General features: G+C 41.6%; 2 protein-coding genes across 2 annotated transcripts in view; one reads left to right on the top strand and one right to left on the bottom strand.

Moving 5' to 3' along the window:
* ADAM11 (ADAM metallopeptidase domain 11) overlaps nucleotides 1–17,343 on the top strand; it is a 93,831-nt gene that overhangs the window by 35,548 nt on the left and 40,940 nt on the right. The window contains exons 9-12 of the mRNA XM_073683206.1: nucleotides 6,216–6,290; nucleotides 6,430–6,498; nucleotides 8,574–8,740; nucleotides 9,598–9,682. Of these exons, the coding sequence (XP_073539307.1) occupies nucleotides 6,216–6,290; nucleotides 6,430–6,498; nucleotides 8,574–8,740; nucleotides 9,598–9,682 (396 nt within the window). The remainder of the gene's footprint in view (nucleotides 1–6,215; nucleotides 6,291–6,429; nucleotides 6,499–8,573; nucleotides 8,741–9,597; nucleotides 9,683–17,343) is intronic.
* The window catches only part of GJC1 (gap junction protein gamma 1), a 143,042-nt gene continuing 126,575 nt past the window's right edge, over nucleotides 877–17,343 (bottom strand). Inside the window, exon 3 of the transcript XR_012322016.1 lies at nucleotides 877–943. The gene's annotated coding sequence lies outside the window, so the exon portion shown is untranslated. The remainder of the gene's footprint in view (nucleotides 944–17,343) is intronic.

The following is a 17,343-nucleotide window of genomic DNA, read 5'->3' on the forward strand; positions in this document are numbered from 1 at the left end:
GCACCAGAACCACCATCAGCACATGAATGTAGCTAATGAAACACCATTATTACAATGTATACATCACAAAGATTAATACAGCGATCAATTGTAATATCATATACATTTGTATTGCATGAACTTACAATTCCCAGTATGTCCTTAACAATATTAAGGAGATACTGGGAGTTGTTATTACCAACCATCATCAGACTGCAGACCATACAGGAACCACAGTGCTGATGAGACATAGTCAGTATCACAAATAAACATTTACATCCAGATACCTTATAGATTACATCTTTTGTAATCTACAAGGTAGATCCCTATCCCTTTTGTCTCCATGTAGTACAGACGCCATGATGAGATTTCACGCCCAAAGCTCTTCTCACCAGACTTGCCTCTTCTTAATCTTCAGCAGCGATTCCCGACACGGATCATGTATCATTACACTGCCCCATAAATAAAAATATCTCCCATGCTGCACCCCTGAATAAATAATTGCCCCTCACTGTTTCCTACACAAAATACCTCCCCCCACACTGCCCCTCTCAAAAAAAAAAAACAACCCCACACACTGCCCTTCTCCAAATTACCCTCCACACAACCCCCTTTTCCAAAGTACACCCCCACACTACCCTTCTACATAGTACCCCCACCACACTGCCCTTCTCCAAAATACCCCCTCACATTGCCCCTTTCCAAATCCCCCCCAACTGACCCTCGCTATACTATGCCCCCTTTCACAATCCAACCTAATTCCCCATAATGTCCCAAATTGCCACATTATGTACCCTTGTAGTAATACAACCCTCCACTCCCCAGGCCCCTCTCATCTAAAATAACAAGACATTTAATCTTCAGCTCCTCCTGAGCACTTACCAGTGCCAGACTTCTCTCCGCCTGTGAAGCCCCGGTGGCGGCAGCAGTGTGATGACGTTCGCAGCGTGCCAACCTCACCACTCTGAAAAAGAAAAGAGAAAATGCGCGCTGTGAAGGACCAGAGGGATAAATTGAAATGAGGACAGCCAAAGGGCCACGCACCTGGTGGAGTTGTGCAACCCTGCACAATCCTGGTGATTGCTTTGAGTCTGGGAGATGGGTGCTCTCAAACAATAAACAGCAAATACATACAAATCTCAAAAAAAGGCCATCTGGCCACAAAAAATCCGCCAACAAGAATCGGACATATACAGCAAAAAATGGCAGAATTAAAATATAACTTTTAATGGGATAATTAAAATCTAAATAGTATCTAGATACACACAAACAAACATAAATAGGGATGTTATTCACCCAGTGGGGTGGACTAGTTCAGAAAATACAACAGGAGATATATGTTCCTTAATTTACTACAATAATGTTTACTCCTTAATAGTAGAGAGAGACTATCATATGCAAACAGTGGAAATTCATAAGTAGAAAGAAAAGGAACAATCTCACCGGTCCTGCAGCACGAATTTCTCCACAGAATAGCACAGGGTTAATCCAGCGGTCATCCACCTCTGACCCTATAATGCCCTGTTCTCATATGCTGTCCCTAGGACCCCAAAGCTCCCGCCCTGACAAGGGCAGTCCACAGCTGACCCTAAAGATCTGATCAGCCCTACATAGACCCTACAGAAGTTTCCCAACGCGTTTCCTCACCATCAAGTGATTCATCAGGGGAGTAACAGAAAAATTATTATCATTGGTCTAGGGTATGGTAACCCTCCATGCAGGTATATAGAAAAGGCAGTGGCAAAATGGCCACAGGTTGATTGCCTTAAGTATGTTCAGGTACAATTAATCCAAATAATTCCCATGTGTGTACCTTGAGACACATCTGGTCTCATTGGATAACACCGTAAATAGCAGCGAACTTTAGCCAATTAAAGCTCGTATATGCAAATGCCCCCTGCAGGAGCTAAACCCACCCACACATACATGCCCCAGCGATCCACAAACGCCCCATAAAGGGCAGACAGCGATCCCCTACCCCCCAAGGCAGGGTCCCCCCAAGGAGACACATCTAAGACCCCCACAAAGAAAAATCCATTATAAGACCCCCTGAAAACGAGACAATCTAACACTTCCCATGCAGTATGCTCCATTCTCACGCCGTGGAACGCTGTTTGCGCTCCACCGATGTCACTTCCGGTCATGTGATCCACACCGCGGCGTCACTTCCAGTTTCTTGGAACGCAAGCCTGCGCTCCACCGCCGTCATTTCCGGTTTCGTGGAATGCAAGCCTGCGCTCCACCGCCCCATAGCCATCTCACAGACCCAAAATCAGTGGTCTCAGCAAGCATAGCACAATGACCGACCACAAAGAGTATCCCTACTATGTCATAAAGCCTGCACAATGCCCCTAAAGAGGGAATGTGCAATGCCCTCTTATCCCATGCTATCTAAGATCGTTTATAAACCCCTGTACATATCCTCACTCTTTGCATTTTTATCCTCCCACTGGAGGTTGTGTGGCTTTAAGCTTATGAGGTATATATATATATATAGGGGGTGTGTCTTATAGATCTTATGTATACGAGGCGTTTCTCCCCCCCCCCTTTTTTGTCATTTGCACATTCCCTCTTTAGGGGCATTGTGCAGGCTTTATGACATAGTAGGGATGCTCTTTGTGGTCGGTCATTGTGCTATGCTTGCTGAGACCACTGATTTTGGGTCTGTGAGATGGCTATGGGGCGGTGGAGCGCAGGCTTGCGTTCCACGAAACCGGAAATGACGGCGGTGGAGCGCAGGCTTGCGTTCCAAGAAACTGGAAGTGACGCCGCGGTGTGGATCACATGACCGGAAGTGACATCGGTGGAGCGCAAACAGCGTTCCACGGCGTGAGAATGGAGCATACTGCATGGGAAGTGTTAGATTGTCTCGTTTTCAGGGGGTCTTATAATGGATTTTTCTTTGTGGGGGTCTTAGATGTGTCTCCTTGGGGGGACCCTGCCTTGGGGGGTAGGGGATCGCTGTCTGCCCTTTATGGGGCGTTTGTGGATCGCTGGGGCATGTATGTGTGGGTGGGTTTAGCTCCTGCAGGGGGCATTTGCATATACGAGCTTTAATTGGCTAAAGTTCGCTGCTATTTACGGTGTTATCCAATGAGACCAGATGTGTCTCAAGATACACACATGGGAATTATTTGGATTAATTGTACCTGAACATACTTAAGGCAATCAACCTGTGGCCATTTTGCCACTGCCTTTTCTATATACCTGCATGGAGGGTTACCATACCCTAGACCAATGATAATAATTTTTCTGTTACTCCCCTGATGAATCACTTGATGGTGAGGAAACGCGTTGGGAAACTTCTGTAGGGTCTATGTAGGGCTGATCAGATCTTTAGGGTCAGCTGTGGACTGCCCTTGTCAGGGCGGGAGCTTTGGGGTCCTAGGGACAGCATATGAGAACAGGGCATTATAGGGTCAGAGGTGGATGACCGCTGGATTAACCCTGTGCTATTCTGTGGAGAAATTCGTGCTGCAGGACCGGTGAGATTGTTCCTTTTCTTTCTACTTATGAATTTCCACTGTTTGCATATGATAGTCTCTCTCTACTATTAAGGAGTAAACATTATTGTAGTAAATTAAGGAACATATATCTCCTGTTGTATTTTCTGAACTAGTCCACCCCACTGGGTGAATAACATCCCTATTTATGTTTGTTTGTGTGTATCTAGATACTATTTAGATTTTAATTATCCCATTAAAAGTTATATTTTAATTCTGCCATTTTTTGCTGTAGATGGGTGCTCTCACCACGTGTTGCGGACCGCCGTCTACCACCGCTACTTCCGCATTCCTGGTCACGGACCACGTGACCGGAGGCTGGAGGCGCGTCACCGCAGGTCCTTTTGGGTTAGGAAAGGTAGCTCTGGCGCTGCAGGTCCTCAAAGAAGTTGGATGGGGAGTTATATGGACAATTAAAAAGTGGTCAACAGCTGCTCCTGCCACCAGCCCTCAGGGAGGGAATGGGGATGAATGAAAAAAAAAGAGCGGTCTTTGGAGCGCTGAATTGATCACTGAGAGACAGTATTTAGGGCTAAAACATTTAATATGCCTTGCTGTAGACTGTAAGCCCACAAGGGCCGGGTCCTCTCCTTTCTGTACCAGTCTGACATTGTTAGTTTATTGACTGTAAGTGATATCTGTATTTTTTATGTAACCCTCATGTACAGCACCATGGAATCAATGGTGCTCAAAGAATAAATAATAACTACCTGCCTGTCAGTTCTTAGGCCCATTAGAAAAAAATTCAATACTACCAGTTAACCCTTTAATCGCTGATTGTTCAAAGGACAATACACTGCAATACAAAAGTATTACAGTATATTATACCAGAAGTCAAGTTTAAAAACAGAAAATACCTAAACATTGCAATCACCTCATTTTACCATTCTGTAAATAATAAATCTAAAATGTAGAAAATAATAACACTTGGTATTGCCATATCCATAAAATAAGAAATTTATAAATTTAATTTATCAGAATATTTATCCTGCACGATGGATAGCATTAAAGATAAAAAAACCTGTATAAATTAGGTATCAGTTTAATCGAATGGGTCTCATCTTGCATTACTAACAGAACACTTAGGGTAAGTGGTCATTTTAAGTATTTGCTGTAGATATTTCTGCATCAAAAATGTGGTTTTTTTTTTGGCAGAAAAAAAAAACTTCACATAAAAAAAGTGCGTTTTCGCCTTCATTTTTTCCCCATCGTTAAAATGGGTGAAAAACTCTACAAAAGCTGAAAGAATTGACATGCTGCAGATCTGAAACTGCTTCAAATCTGCAAAGAACAAATAAGCAACGTGTGCATGAGATTTCAGAAATCGAATCCACTCTGCTGGGACTGTAAAATGCTGCATTTTATCACGGCAAAAAATGTAAAGAAAAAATAAAATATGTGGCAAAAACGCGACGCATGCACGTACCATTAGTGTCGCCCACTCGGACACAACATCCTCCTCATCCTACCATAGGGGTCAAAACACAAACGCGTAAAAACAAAAACTAATGGGAAGGGGTTCCAGGGAATGCAACATCAGAAAATGGCCTGTTGTTTAAATCAGGTTTTTTAAATGCTTTTTTTTAATTTTTGCCATTTTTTTTCTGTATTATAATCCTTATGAAAAATAAAAAATAACAGTTTTCAGTTGACCACAAAGGTTTTTTTTAGCGTCTAACTTCCTGTTGGTTCAATAGATTCACAAGTACATTAGTAGCAATGAACAGACTCTGACCCTATCTGTTGTTTGAAAGCATCTAATGAGCGTGTGCAAAGATCATTGTGAAGAGAGAGGGAGCAGTGACATCACCTGTTGCTGTAGTAGATAGAGGTTTTATCAGGCATTGTAATCACATTGTAATCATGCCTCTTCTGAAACTTTTCTTGAAAGGAAAAAAAAGTTTAAAGGGAATCTGTCAGTAGGTTTTTGCTATATAATCTGAAAGTAGCATGATGTAGGGGCAGAGACCCTGATTCTAGTGTTGTGTCATTTACTAGGCTGAGTTTTGCTGTTTCAATAAAATCAGTGTTTTATCAGCAGGAGATTATCAATAGAGGACTAGGTGTCTTGTGCCTCCAGGTCCAACTCCACCCACACCACTGATTGGCAGCTATCTGCGTACACTGCATATCGACAGAAAGCTGCTAATTAGTGGTGTGGGCGGGGTTATATAGGGTTCAGCATTCAGAGCACTGCTAGATCTGCAGTGGAGAAAACTGCAATTCTATCACAATTGCTGTACACAGTTAATTGATACATCGCTGGAATCAGGGTCTGGGCCCCTACATCATGCTGCTCTCAGATTACATTGAAGAAACCTACTGATAGTTTATTTTTTAAAAAATCTTGTGTGTCCATTATTGAAATTACAAGATTACTATTTTTTTAATAAAGATTGTGATATGAAAAAAATACTGCCAACATTTTTTTAAATTACATGTATCGCAAAATTTTCGTTGAAACAATAGGTAATTTTCTGATGATATCTTTCCTTAGCTTTATTTTATTTTAACCGGTACAGTGTAGGGAAATGTTTAACTGGCTTTGCAGCATAACCTGACCTGCTGCAGAACCACTTTGGAGACAAAGAGCGTGATTTATGTAATTTTAATAATTAAAAAGGAGTTGAGTATTTTATGGGATAATGTTCTTGTTAATATTATTTTTTTAAGAAAATTATTAGTATATTGAAAACGTCTTTTTCTATTTTCATTTGTATCTCCCATCTCTAGGTCCGATCATCTGCGCACTCTGCTTTATCTGAGACCAAATACATTGAGCTCATGGTGGTGAATGACTGGCGTCTGGTACGTGTAACTGGCTAATGTGTATAGTGATTTGTGTTATGGCTGTGCTGTTTATTTTCAATGGATCATACCATGTCTTTGAATTCCCGGAGAAAAAAATCTGGAAATTGAAAAAATCTCACAACTTTGTCCTCATTAGTTTCAGGTCCGACAATCTGTGGGTCTTACAAGTAGTCATGCCAAATCAGTGGTGAATCTAGCCGATTCTGTGAGTATGACTATGCTTGTGTTTGTGTGACACTCTGCCCTTCCAATAGAGGCTTCACTGTGTTTTGTTTTTTACAAATTTTATGTATCTTTTGACTTGGTGGTTAAAGGGAGTCTTTCACAAGGTTTTTGCTACCTCATCTGAGAGCAGCATAATGTGGAGAAAGAGACTTTGACTCCAGTGATGTGTCACTTAGTTTACTGGGTGCAGCAGCTGGGATGCAATCAGAGTTTTTAGATATAGCATGTAGTATAGCTCAGATATCTAACCCCACCCACACCACAGTTTTCTGTGTACATTGTATATTGACTGTAATCTGCTAATCAGCCCTGGTGGCATGGTTGGACCAGGAGGCACGCGGGCACCAGTTCAGGCAGTGATTATCTCCTGCTAATAAAACACTCATTGTATTGAAACAACAGTGCGCAGCCTAATAAGTGACACACTGCTGAAATCAGTGTCTCAGCCCCTACCTCATGCTGTCCTCAGATTACATAGCAAAAACCTGCTGAATGATTCCCTTAAAATCACCAGTAAGTTATCTGCTCTGACACAATAGTGGAACAAGTATGCAGTGAGTTCACAATTTTTCATAATTCCTTCAACCCAAAATGAAGTTTTTCTTGCTTCTCTCAATCAGGTATAATTACAATTCCAGCCTGTTTGAGAAGCAGGAAAATTTATAAACCCAATGAAAAGTGTCCATTCAGCTTCACTATTGAGGCTTCAGCAATGTCTCCTAAACTCTTGATTTCTTCTTCAGACACAATCAGGGTTTGTTCATACATGTCACAATTGTTACAGGAATTTCTGCATATGTCCACATGGGTACTGTTTCTTGTGGAGACCACCTGCTGTCATAGAGTGGTTTCAAAGGCAGGCAATGCCCCCTGTTATACAAATTCTCTCTCCTCCAGGAAGTTATTAAGACATGAGCAGACTTGAAGGAAAACTATTGACAACTGAGCTCCCAGAAACAAACGCTCCTCCCATGATCAGCGTCTCTTAGTCAGACGGCCACATAAATCGTACAGAGATCAGAGAGCAATGCTCGGACTGGCCGGCAGCTCTCCTGACCCGAGCGTGACTGTTGCATGGAAATACATGAAGCTGTCACGCTCGGGTTGGGAGAACCGCCGGCCAGTCTGAGCATTGCTCTCTGATCTCTGTACGATTTATGTGGCCGTCTGACTGCGCCCTTATGGCAATGGATACCACATGTGCAGCAATAGTTTGCTTTAATTCTTACTTAAAATGGATTAAAACTGATTAAAGGGAACCTGACCTCAGAAATTTGCCGATAAAGCTAATCTCAGTCTCCTGCAGGCAATTACATGATAATTACATTAGAACTAGAGTTCTAGTCCTCTTCCTCTCTGAAGAGACCATTTGCATTGATGTAGTGTTTTTTCTATAATTATAAAGTAAAAATATTGCCTCCATGAGTGAAAAATCATTACCCCAAGTGATCGGGATGGTACGCCAATCTGGCTGAGTCACCTAGTCATGGTTTGAAAAAACATCCTTTGCCTTTGATTGACCGCTCAGGCAGGCAACGTCAGCGCCGTGGCCTTTGAAGTCCAGTGCAGACACTTGCATGATTGGGCTGAGTTCACCTCTGTACTGCGCAGTGATGTCAGGTTCCCTTTAAAGACGACATTAGGCAATACAAGTTCAATTCCCACCAAGGACATCAGCTGCATGGAGTTTGTATGTTCTCCCTGTGTTTGCCTGGTTTTCCTCTGGGTTCTCCAGTTTCCTCCCACATTCCAAAGACATACTGATAGGGAATTTAGATTGTGAGCCCCAATGGGGACAGTGTCGATATTGTCTGTGAAGCACTATGGAATTAATGGCGCTATAGAAGTGAGTAAAATAAATAAATACAAGGGATTTTCATATATAACATTTTCAGAGCCTTCCATGGCTGGTTTGTACTCCTCTGATCTGACTTTGTATAATTGGGATTGTCAGTCTCCTGCACCTCTTTATCCTATATACTTCAACAGTTTTCCTACTTGACTCCATAGATACCCCCTTGCCCACTTTTGTTAATTCCTGCTTTCTCCACTTAGATTTTCAGGGAACAGCTAAACACCAGTATTGTCCTGGTCGCGATGGAAACCTGGACATCTGGAGATAAGGTTGCGGTTAGTGAAGACCCTCTGCAAACACTGTCTGACTTCATGAAGTATCGGAGCACGGAGATACCAGAGCATAGCGATGCCACTCACCTCTTCTCGTGAGTCTAATGGGGTTAGCTGCACCTTATTATATAATCCATTGAACATGCCACTGTCATCCGGTCTACGTCTCCCATTACCCCACTGTTGTCTGTACATCACTCGGATATGTTAAACTGATGAGCTCTGGAGTAAGAGCCACACCCTTTACTGGGGTTGTCCACTACTCGAACAACGCCTTTTCAATCACTTTGTTTCTCCCTTGTAAAATAATAATTCCTTTACTCACCTCCAGTGCTGGCACCTTGTCAGCACTGGCTCTCCCAGGGATTGTATGACATTCTAATGTCACACTATCCCTGTGGCCAATCAGCAGCCTCTTCACTCTCTCCACCTTCGAGCAAATCATATACATCCTGAGGAAGTGAGAGAGCAGCAACTCCAAATACTAAAGCAACTGTAATAGTCAATCAATTGTCCTGGATTACATGATCTTGTCCAGTAGGATTACAGTTGTAGAAAATAGCAAACAGAGCTAAACTCATCTTCCAGCAATGCTGCTCTGCTGCTGCCCCAGTCTTTGTTGACAGGCTGCACAACTACAGCGCACATGACTGGTGACAGTTGCAGCCAGTCACTGGGGTGAGCGGTGGTGTTGAAGTAGATGGCAATAGCTGCTAAACCCAGCTCAGGTTGCTAAATCCAGTTGTCAGAAGAGCAGCGGCTGAAAATAATTATTGAATTTCGAGAGGGTGAGTGTTGCTCTGTTTCTTATTTTCTACAGTTGCAACCCAAAAGTACAAGAAAATGTAAACCCAGATCGCCCACTCCTTTAAGCCATTTTATTTTTTAAAGTTCTTATTCTGACTAAATAAACAAAAAAATCCTACTAACAATCTGTTTTCTCTGCATTTAGAGGACGCACTTTCAAAAGTAGCCGCAGCGGAGCAGCTTATTTTGGTGGGATATGCTCATCAACTAAAAGTGGTGGTGTGATTGAGGTCAGTATAAAATAAAAATCATTAAATATGCAATTCTGACAAAACATGTATTTAATTTGTGAGCAAAAAAACTGAAAATGTATTTTTTGTTCGGTAATGGCTATTCCACTGCAAAATGAGGTATTGCAGTGTATGGGCAGCAAGACATTGAGACTCATAATCTTACCATAGTTATCTGTATACAAAAATCCTGCCTTTGCTAGATACCATATCGTTCTAAAAAGGACTTATACAGAAGGCAGATCAGCGTTTTGCCCCATGCAGGCTATCATGTCATGATCATGTCATGAATAAGTTCCAAATTAGGCTTAATAAAGGTTCTGTGACGCTAGTCACTAACTCACGGAGCGACCGTGAGGCGGATAGTCAGAAGTTCCGAGGTCAATACCAAGAGAGCCCATAGATACCAAGGGAAAAGACAGATGCGTAAGTCAGATCACAGTCCAGGGTCAATATCAAGAGAGAGCAGAACAAAACCAAAGGGCAAAACAAGGAGGTTGTCAGAACACGGTCCAAAGGGTCAGGCAGCAGAAGATCAGAACACAGAACAACAGAATGAGGCAAACACTCAGCAGGAAGCACAAGCCACGTCTGGCAAAGAACACGGGCAGTCAGCTCAGTTAAGTAGCTTGGGCAATCTCCAGAACACTGAACACCTGGAGACTGCCCTGCAAACCCCAGTCAAAGATTGGACAGCCGAGCAGTCCATCAAAACAAAGCAAGAACCAGTTCAATAGGACAGCATAGCAATCCCACACAGAATGCAGGAATCGTGACAGGTTCGCTTACCTGGTTCTGCAGTCAGGTGACGGCTGGGTAAAGATGTTTCCTTGTTAATGTTTCTCATACTATGTAGGACTATTTACATCCCAATTTATTATTATTTGTTACTTGGAAAAGCACTCCCCAAATTTCTAAACTCAATAAAGCCCCCAACACTCAATTCAGACCAAACCACTAAAATTGCTTTAGACCCCAGACCAGACTTTTTAGCAGAGGCCTGAAGGTTTTGTTGCGAAATTTACTGATATTTGTAACTATTCATAATTCCCTCTGCCTTGGCTAAAGCCACAGTACCAGCTGCCAGAAAACAGCCCCACAGCATAATGCTGCCTCCACCGTGCTTCACTGTGGGTCTGATGTTCTTTTGGTGATGCACAGTGATGTCTTTGTGTCAAGTATACCAATTGGCATTATAGACAAAAATTTCAATTTCATTTGTTTGGGGATCATCCCCTCTAAGCCCTCCCCTCCCCCAAAAAAAGAGTGTTCCTTTTTCTGCAGAGATTCTTTTCAATCTTTGCATTTATCTTTGTGCCTTTATGATTCTCTTTCTATGAGCACAACTTGATGAACTCTGAACACCCAGCAACAAGGAAAGTATTTGAAAATAATGAACAGATCAGTTAGCCTAAAACATCACACTCCCACCAGAGCACCTATATGAAGGCATGAATGGTGTAGGAGCCCTTAGGAAGTACAATAATACTAAGTTCTGGAATATAGCTAGAAGACATGATATAGAATTCTTGGTATTTGTGTTAAATGAGTTCTCCACTTCTTTGGAAAGCTTTACACTATTGTTTAAGGCTATGTGCCCACGATGCAGAAATGCTCAGGATTTTTTCCTGAGCGTTTCTGCATCTCCCTGGCAGAAAAAAACGCATGCGGATTGTACATGCGGATTGTACATGCGTTTTCCTGCCAGGGACATGCGGAAATGGAGCGTTATTCACTGACATTTCCGCATGTGGATTGACAAGCGCTTTCCAAGCGATTTTAGCATCACTTGGAAAGTGCTTGTGACAACTAGGTCACACTATATAAATCCAAGCAAACTGCATGGATTTATATAGTGTGAACCGAGAGAGTGGTTAAAAATAAAAAAATAAATATATACTTACCTTCCGATGACCCGCGCTGGCTTGTTTCGCTCGGTCCCGGCTGCCGGCAGCAGTGAATTGAAAGACCTGCCGACGTCAGCGTCGCGTGACCCGTCACATGACTCTGACGTCAGCGCAGGTCCTTCAATTCACTGCAAAGTGCCGGGAAGCAAGCAGGAGCGCTGCGCGGGCCGCCCGAAGGTAAATATACATTTATTTTTTATTTTATTCTTTTTTTACAGATTTTTTAATGGTACCTGGGTGTGGATGAGAATCTCCTCTCCTCCACAGCCGGGTACCATCCGCACATTAGAACGCTTGGATTACACATCTACATATACAGTGATGCGTAATCCATGCAGTCTAATGCAAGTCAAAGGCGGCGAAGACGCAGCACTTCCGCAAAATAATTGGTAGTGCTGCTTTTTTTTCCGCAATGATAATCCGCAGTGGAAATTTCCGCAGCATGTGCATAGCACATGCGGATTATCATTGGGGAACATTGCTGCCCTTCTACCATGCGTTTTTAATGCGTTTCCGCAGCTGCAAAAACGCTGCGGAAACGCATTAAAAACGCATTGTGGGCACATAGCCTAAGACACCTTTTCATGTTTTTTTATTCATACAATGTCATTGCAGTTATAGTACTGCACCACTAGTTGGAGCTGTGGTCACAATATATGATGTGCAGGGATGAATAGCTATAGGAAACTGTTAATTAACTGTTATTATGACATATAGATTTTTTTCCCTAAAAACGTGCTATAACTATAAGCTGTTTTATGGCTTATTTACTGCATATTCTAGATTTAAGAATTTTCTTATCTGGCATATGTCGGAGACTTCCTGTGTCCGTGTACAATGTATTAATCATTCATTTCTGCTTGTTCTTATTCCCACTGAACTTACTGGCAGAAAGAATCAGCTTTTTGAAATAAAGAATTTGCATATCAATATGCACTTTAGGCCTGCGTCACACTCCGTTTTTGTAGTATACTTGACCTATCCATTTATGCTGTAAAAAATGGATTTAAACACATACGTTTGTATTTATAAAGAAATCAATAGGAAAAACTTTTGAGAAATAGGTATCAGTTTGCCATACTTTTGCACACATATCCGTTTCGATCCATTTTTTTATCCATTGCAAAGAAAACGCAGCCTGATTCACTTTTTCAACCTTTTAAAACAGATGAAAAAACAAAAGCATTTTTTATAACTTTTCAGTTTATAGAAGAAATATACAATTGTACTGTTATATCTATGCATCCGTTTTTTCACATATTTTTTTATTTCACAAAACAAGTCAAATAAAACATGTCAATTTAAAAAAAAAATGGATTCAAGCCCATGCAACATACAGTGCCTACAAGTAGTATTCAACCCCCTGCAGATTTAGCTGGTTTGATAAGATGCAAATAAGTTAGAGCCTTCAAACTGCAAACGAGAGTAGGTTTTATGAACAGAAGCATAAATCTTACAAACCAAAAAGTTATCTTGCTCAGTTGAATTTTATTAAATTTTAAACATAAAAGTGTGGGTCAATTATTATTCAACCCCTATGTTTAATATTTTGTGGAATAACCCTTGTTTGCAATTACAGCTAATAATCGTCTTTTATAAGACCTGATCAGGCCGGCACAGGTCTGTGGAGTTATCTTGGCCCACTCCTCCATGCAGATCTTCTCCAAGTTATCTAGGTTCTTTGGGTGTCTCATGTGGACTTTATTCTTGAGCTCCTTCCACAAGTTTTCAATTGGGTTAAGGTCAGGAGACTGACTAGGCCACTCCAACACCTTGACTTTTTCCCTCTTGAACCAGGCCTTAGTTTTCTTGGCTGTGTGCTTTGGGTCATTGTCTTGTTGGAAGATGAAATTACGACCCATCTTAAGATCTTTGATGGAGGAGCGGAGGTTCTTGGCCAAAATCTCCAGGTAGGCCGTGCTATCCATCTTCCCATGGATGCGGACCAGATGGCCAGGCCCCTTGGCTGAGAAACAGCCCCACAGCATGATGCTGCCACCACCATGCTTGACTGTAGGGATGGTATTCTTGGGGTCGTATGCAGTGCCATCCAGTCTCCAAACGTCACGTGTGTGGTTGGCACCAAGGATCTCGATCTTGGTCTCATCAGACCATAGAACCTTGAACCAGTCTGTCTCAGAGTCCTCCAAGTGATCATGAGCAAACTGTAGACGAGCCTTGACATGACGCTTTGAAAATAAAGGTACCTTACGGGCTCGTCTGGAACGGAGACCATTGCGGTGGAGTACGTTACTTATGGTATTGACTGAAACCAATGTCCCCACTGCCATGAGATCTTCCCGGAGCTCCTTCCTTGTTGTCCTTGGGTTAGCCTTGACTCTTCGGACAAGCCTGGCCTCGGCACAGGAGGACACTTTCAAAGGCTGTCCAGGCCGTGGAAGGCTAACAGTAGTTCCATAAGCCTTCCACTTACGGATGATGCTCCCAACAGTGGAGACAGGTAGGCCCAATTCCTTGGAAAGGGTTTTGTACCCCTTGCCAGCCTTGTGACCCTCCACGATCTTGTCTCTGATGGCATTGGAATGCTCCTTTGTCTTTCCCATGTTGACCATGTCTGAGTGCTGTTCACAAGTTTGGGGAGGGTCTTAAATAGTCAGAAAAGGCTGGCAAAAGAGATCTTTAATCCACACATGTGAAGCTCATTATTCTTGGTGCCTGAACTACTTCTTAATACTTTAGGGGGACCAAACAGAATTCTTGTGGTTTGAGGGGTTGAATAATAAATGACACTCTGAATTGACTTTTAACGTTTTTTTTAAAATAAATAAATAAATAATAATAAAAAAAAGTTGCTGCAGTGCATTTCCCACTTCCAGGCTGATCTACAGTACAAATGTCACAATGCCAAGTTAATTCCGCGTGTGTCAACCAGCAAAATCTGCAGGGGGTTGAATACTACTTGTAGGCACTGTATATGTTAAAAAATGATTTAGATACATGTTAGTTTTAGATACATAGCTTTCAAAAATTACAAAAGCATTGTGTGAAACAGTCCTAATAAGAGAATTACAAAAGTCATAGCAGAGGTCAGGATGAAGTACCGTATATGAAAAATCTCTAGAGATGACTTAGTGAGGCAGAATGAGCCATAATAATCAGTGTTCTGCTCTATGGTGCATCTGTACGGGGCCCGTGAGGAGTGCCTCTACATGGTGCATTTGTACGGTGTTTATGTACAGTAGTGTTCAAAATAATAGCAGTGTGTTCAAAAACATGAGTTAAGCACAAAATCTTTATACAAGTTTTTATTTCCATGCATTGGGAACATTGCACACTGTTTTCTAATTCAAAACATGAAGAGAAATGTACAGTTATATGAAAAAGTTTGGGCACCCCTATTAATCTTAAGCTTAATGTTTTATAAAAATTGGTGTTTTTGCAACAGCTATTTCAGTTTGATATATGTAATAACTGTTGGACACAGTAATGTTTCTGCCTTGAAATGAGGTTTATTGTACTAACAGAAAATGTGCAATCTGCATTCAAACAAAATTTGACAGGTGCATAAGTATGGGCACCCTTATCATTTTCTTGTTTTAAATACTCCTACCTACTTTTTACTGACTTACTAAAGCACTTTTTTTGGTTTTGTAACCTCATTGAGCTTTGAACTTCATAGCCAGGTGTATGCAATCATGAGAAAAGCTACTTAAAGTGGCCACTTGCAAGTTGTTCTCCTGTTTGAATCTCCTCTGAAGAGTGACATCATGGGCTCCTCAAAACAACTGTCAAATGATCTGAAAACAAAGATTATTCAACATAGTTGTTCAGGGGAAGGATACAAAAAGCTGTCTCAGCGATTTAACCTGTCAGTTTCCACTGTGAGGAACATAGTAAGGAAATGGAAGAACACAGGGACAGTTCTTGTTAAGGCCAGAAGTGGCAGGCCAAGAAAAACATCAGAAAGGCAGAGAAGAATGGTGAGATCAGTCAAGGACAATCCTCAGACCACCTCCAGAGAGCTGCAGCATCAACTTGCTGCAGATGGTGTCACTGTGCATCGGTCAACTATACAACTCACTTTGCACAAGGAGAAGCTGTATGGGAGAGTGATGCGAAAGAAGCCGTTTCTGCAAGCACGCCACAAACAGAGTCAGCTGAGGTATGCAAAAGCACATTTGGAGAAGCCAATTTCTTTTTGGAAGAAGGTCCTGTGGACTGATGAAACCAAGATTGAGTTGTTTGGTCATACAAAAAGGCGTTATGCATGGCGGCAAAAAAACACAGCCATTCCAAGAAAAACACTTGCTACCCACAGTAAAATTTGGTGGAGGTTCCATCATGCTTTGGGGCTGTGTGGCCAATGCCGGCACCGGGAATCTTGTTAAAGTTGAGGGACGCATGAATTCCACTCAGTATCAGCAGATTCTTGACAATAATGTTCAAAAATCAGTGATAAAGTTGAAGTTACGCAGGGGATGGATCTTTCAGCAAGACAATGATCCAAAACACCACTCCAAATCTACTCAGGCATTCATGCAGAGGAACAATTACAATGTTCTGGAATGGCCATCCCAGTCCCCAGACCTGAATATCATTGAACATCTGTGGGATCATTTGAAGAGGGCTGTCCATGCTCGGCGCCCATCAAACTTAACTGAACTGGAATTGTTTTGTAAAGAGGAATAGTCAAAAATACCTTCATCCAGGATCCAGGAACTGATTAAAAGCTACAGGAAGCGACTAGAGGCTGTTATTTTTGCAAAAGGAGGATCTAGTAAATATTAATGTCACTTTTCTGGTGAGGTGCCCATACTTATGCACCTGTCAAATTTTGTTTGAATGCAGATTGCACATTTTCTGTTAGTACAATAAACCTCATTTCAAGGCAGAAACATTACTGTGTCCAACAGTTATTACATATATCAAACTGAAATAGCTGTTGCAAAAACACCAATTTTTATAAAACATTAAGCTTAAGATTAATAGGGGTGCCCAAACTTTTTCATATAACTGTATAGAATTTTTAACTACTTTACAGAAAATAACAAAAAATTAACATCAGGCTGTTCAAAAAAATAGCAGTGTCTGCATTTGTCTTTACAAATTCACTATATGTACTCTTCTTTTTTTTTTTTTTTAAGGATTTAGCATTCCTGTGAATCACTAACCTAATATTTAGTTGTATACCCACAGTTTTTTAGAACTGCTTCACATCTATGTTGCATAGAGTCAACCAACTTCTGGCACCTGTCATCTGTTATTCCAGCCCAGGATGCTTTGACTGCATACCACAATTTCTTATCATTTGTTGGCTTTGCCTCAGAAACTGTATTTTTGGTGTCACTCCACAAGGATTAAGGTCCGGAAATTGGGCTGGCCACTCCATAACCTCAATTTTGTTGGACTGGAACCAAGATTTTGCTCATTTACTGGTGTGTTTAGGGTCATTGTCTTGTTGAAACACCCAATTCAAGGGCATATTCTCTTCAGCGTAAGGCAACATGACCTCTTCAAGTATTTTAATATATGCAAACTGGTCCATGATCCCTGGTATGCGGTAAATAGGTCTGGCACCATAGTAAGAGAAACATGCCCATATCATGATGCTTGCACCAACATGCTTCACTGTCTTCAGAGTGTACTGTGGCTTGAATGCAGAGTTTGGTGGTCATCTGATGAATTGTCTGCGGCCATTGGATCTAAAAAGAACAATTTTACTTTCATCAATCCACAAAATTTTTATCTCCTTGAAATGGGTGTTTCAACAAGACAACAACCCTAAACACACCA

The sequence above is a fragment of the Phyllobates terribilis genome, unplaced genomic scaffold, assembly GCF_046119375.1.
Source record: "Phyllobates terribilis strain yellow unplaced genomic scaffold, ASM4611937v1 Scaffold_5__5_contigs__length_657084704, whole genome shotgun sequence".
NCBI classification, from domain to species: Eukaryota; Metazoa; Chordata; class Amphibia; order Anura; family Dendrobatidae; genus Phyllobates; species Phyllobates terribilis.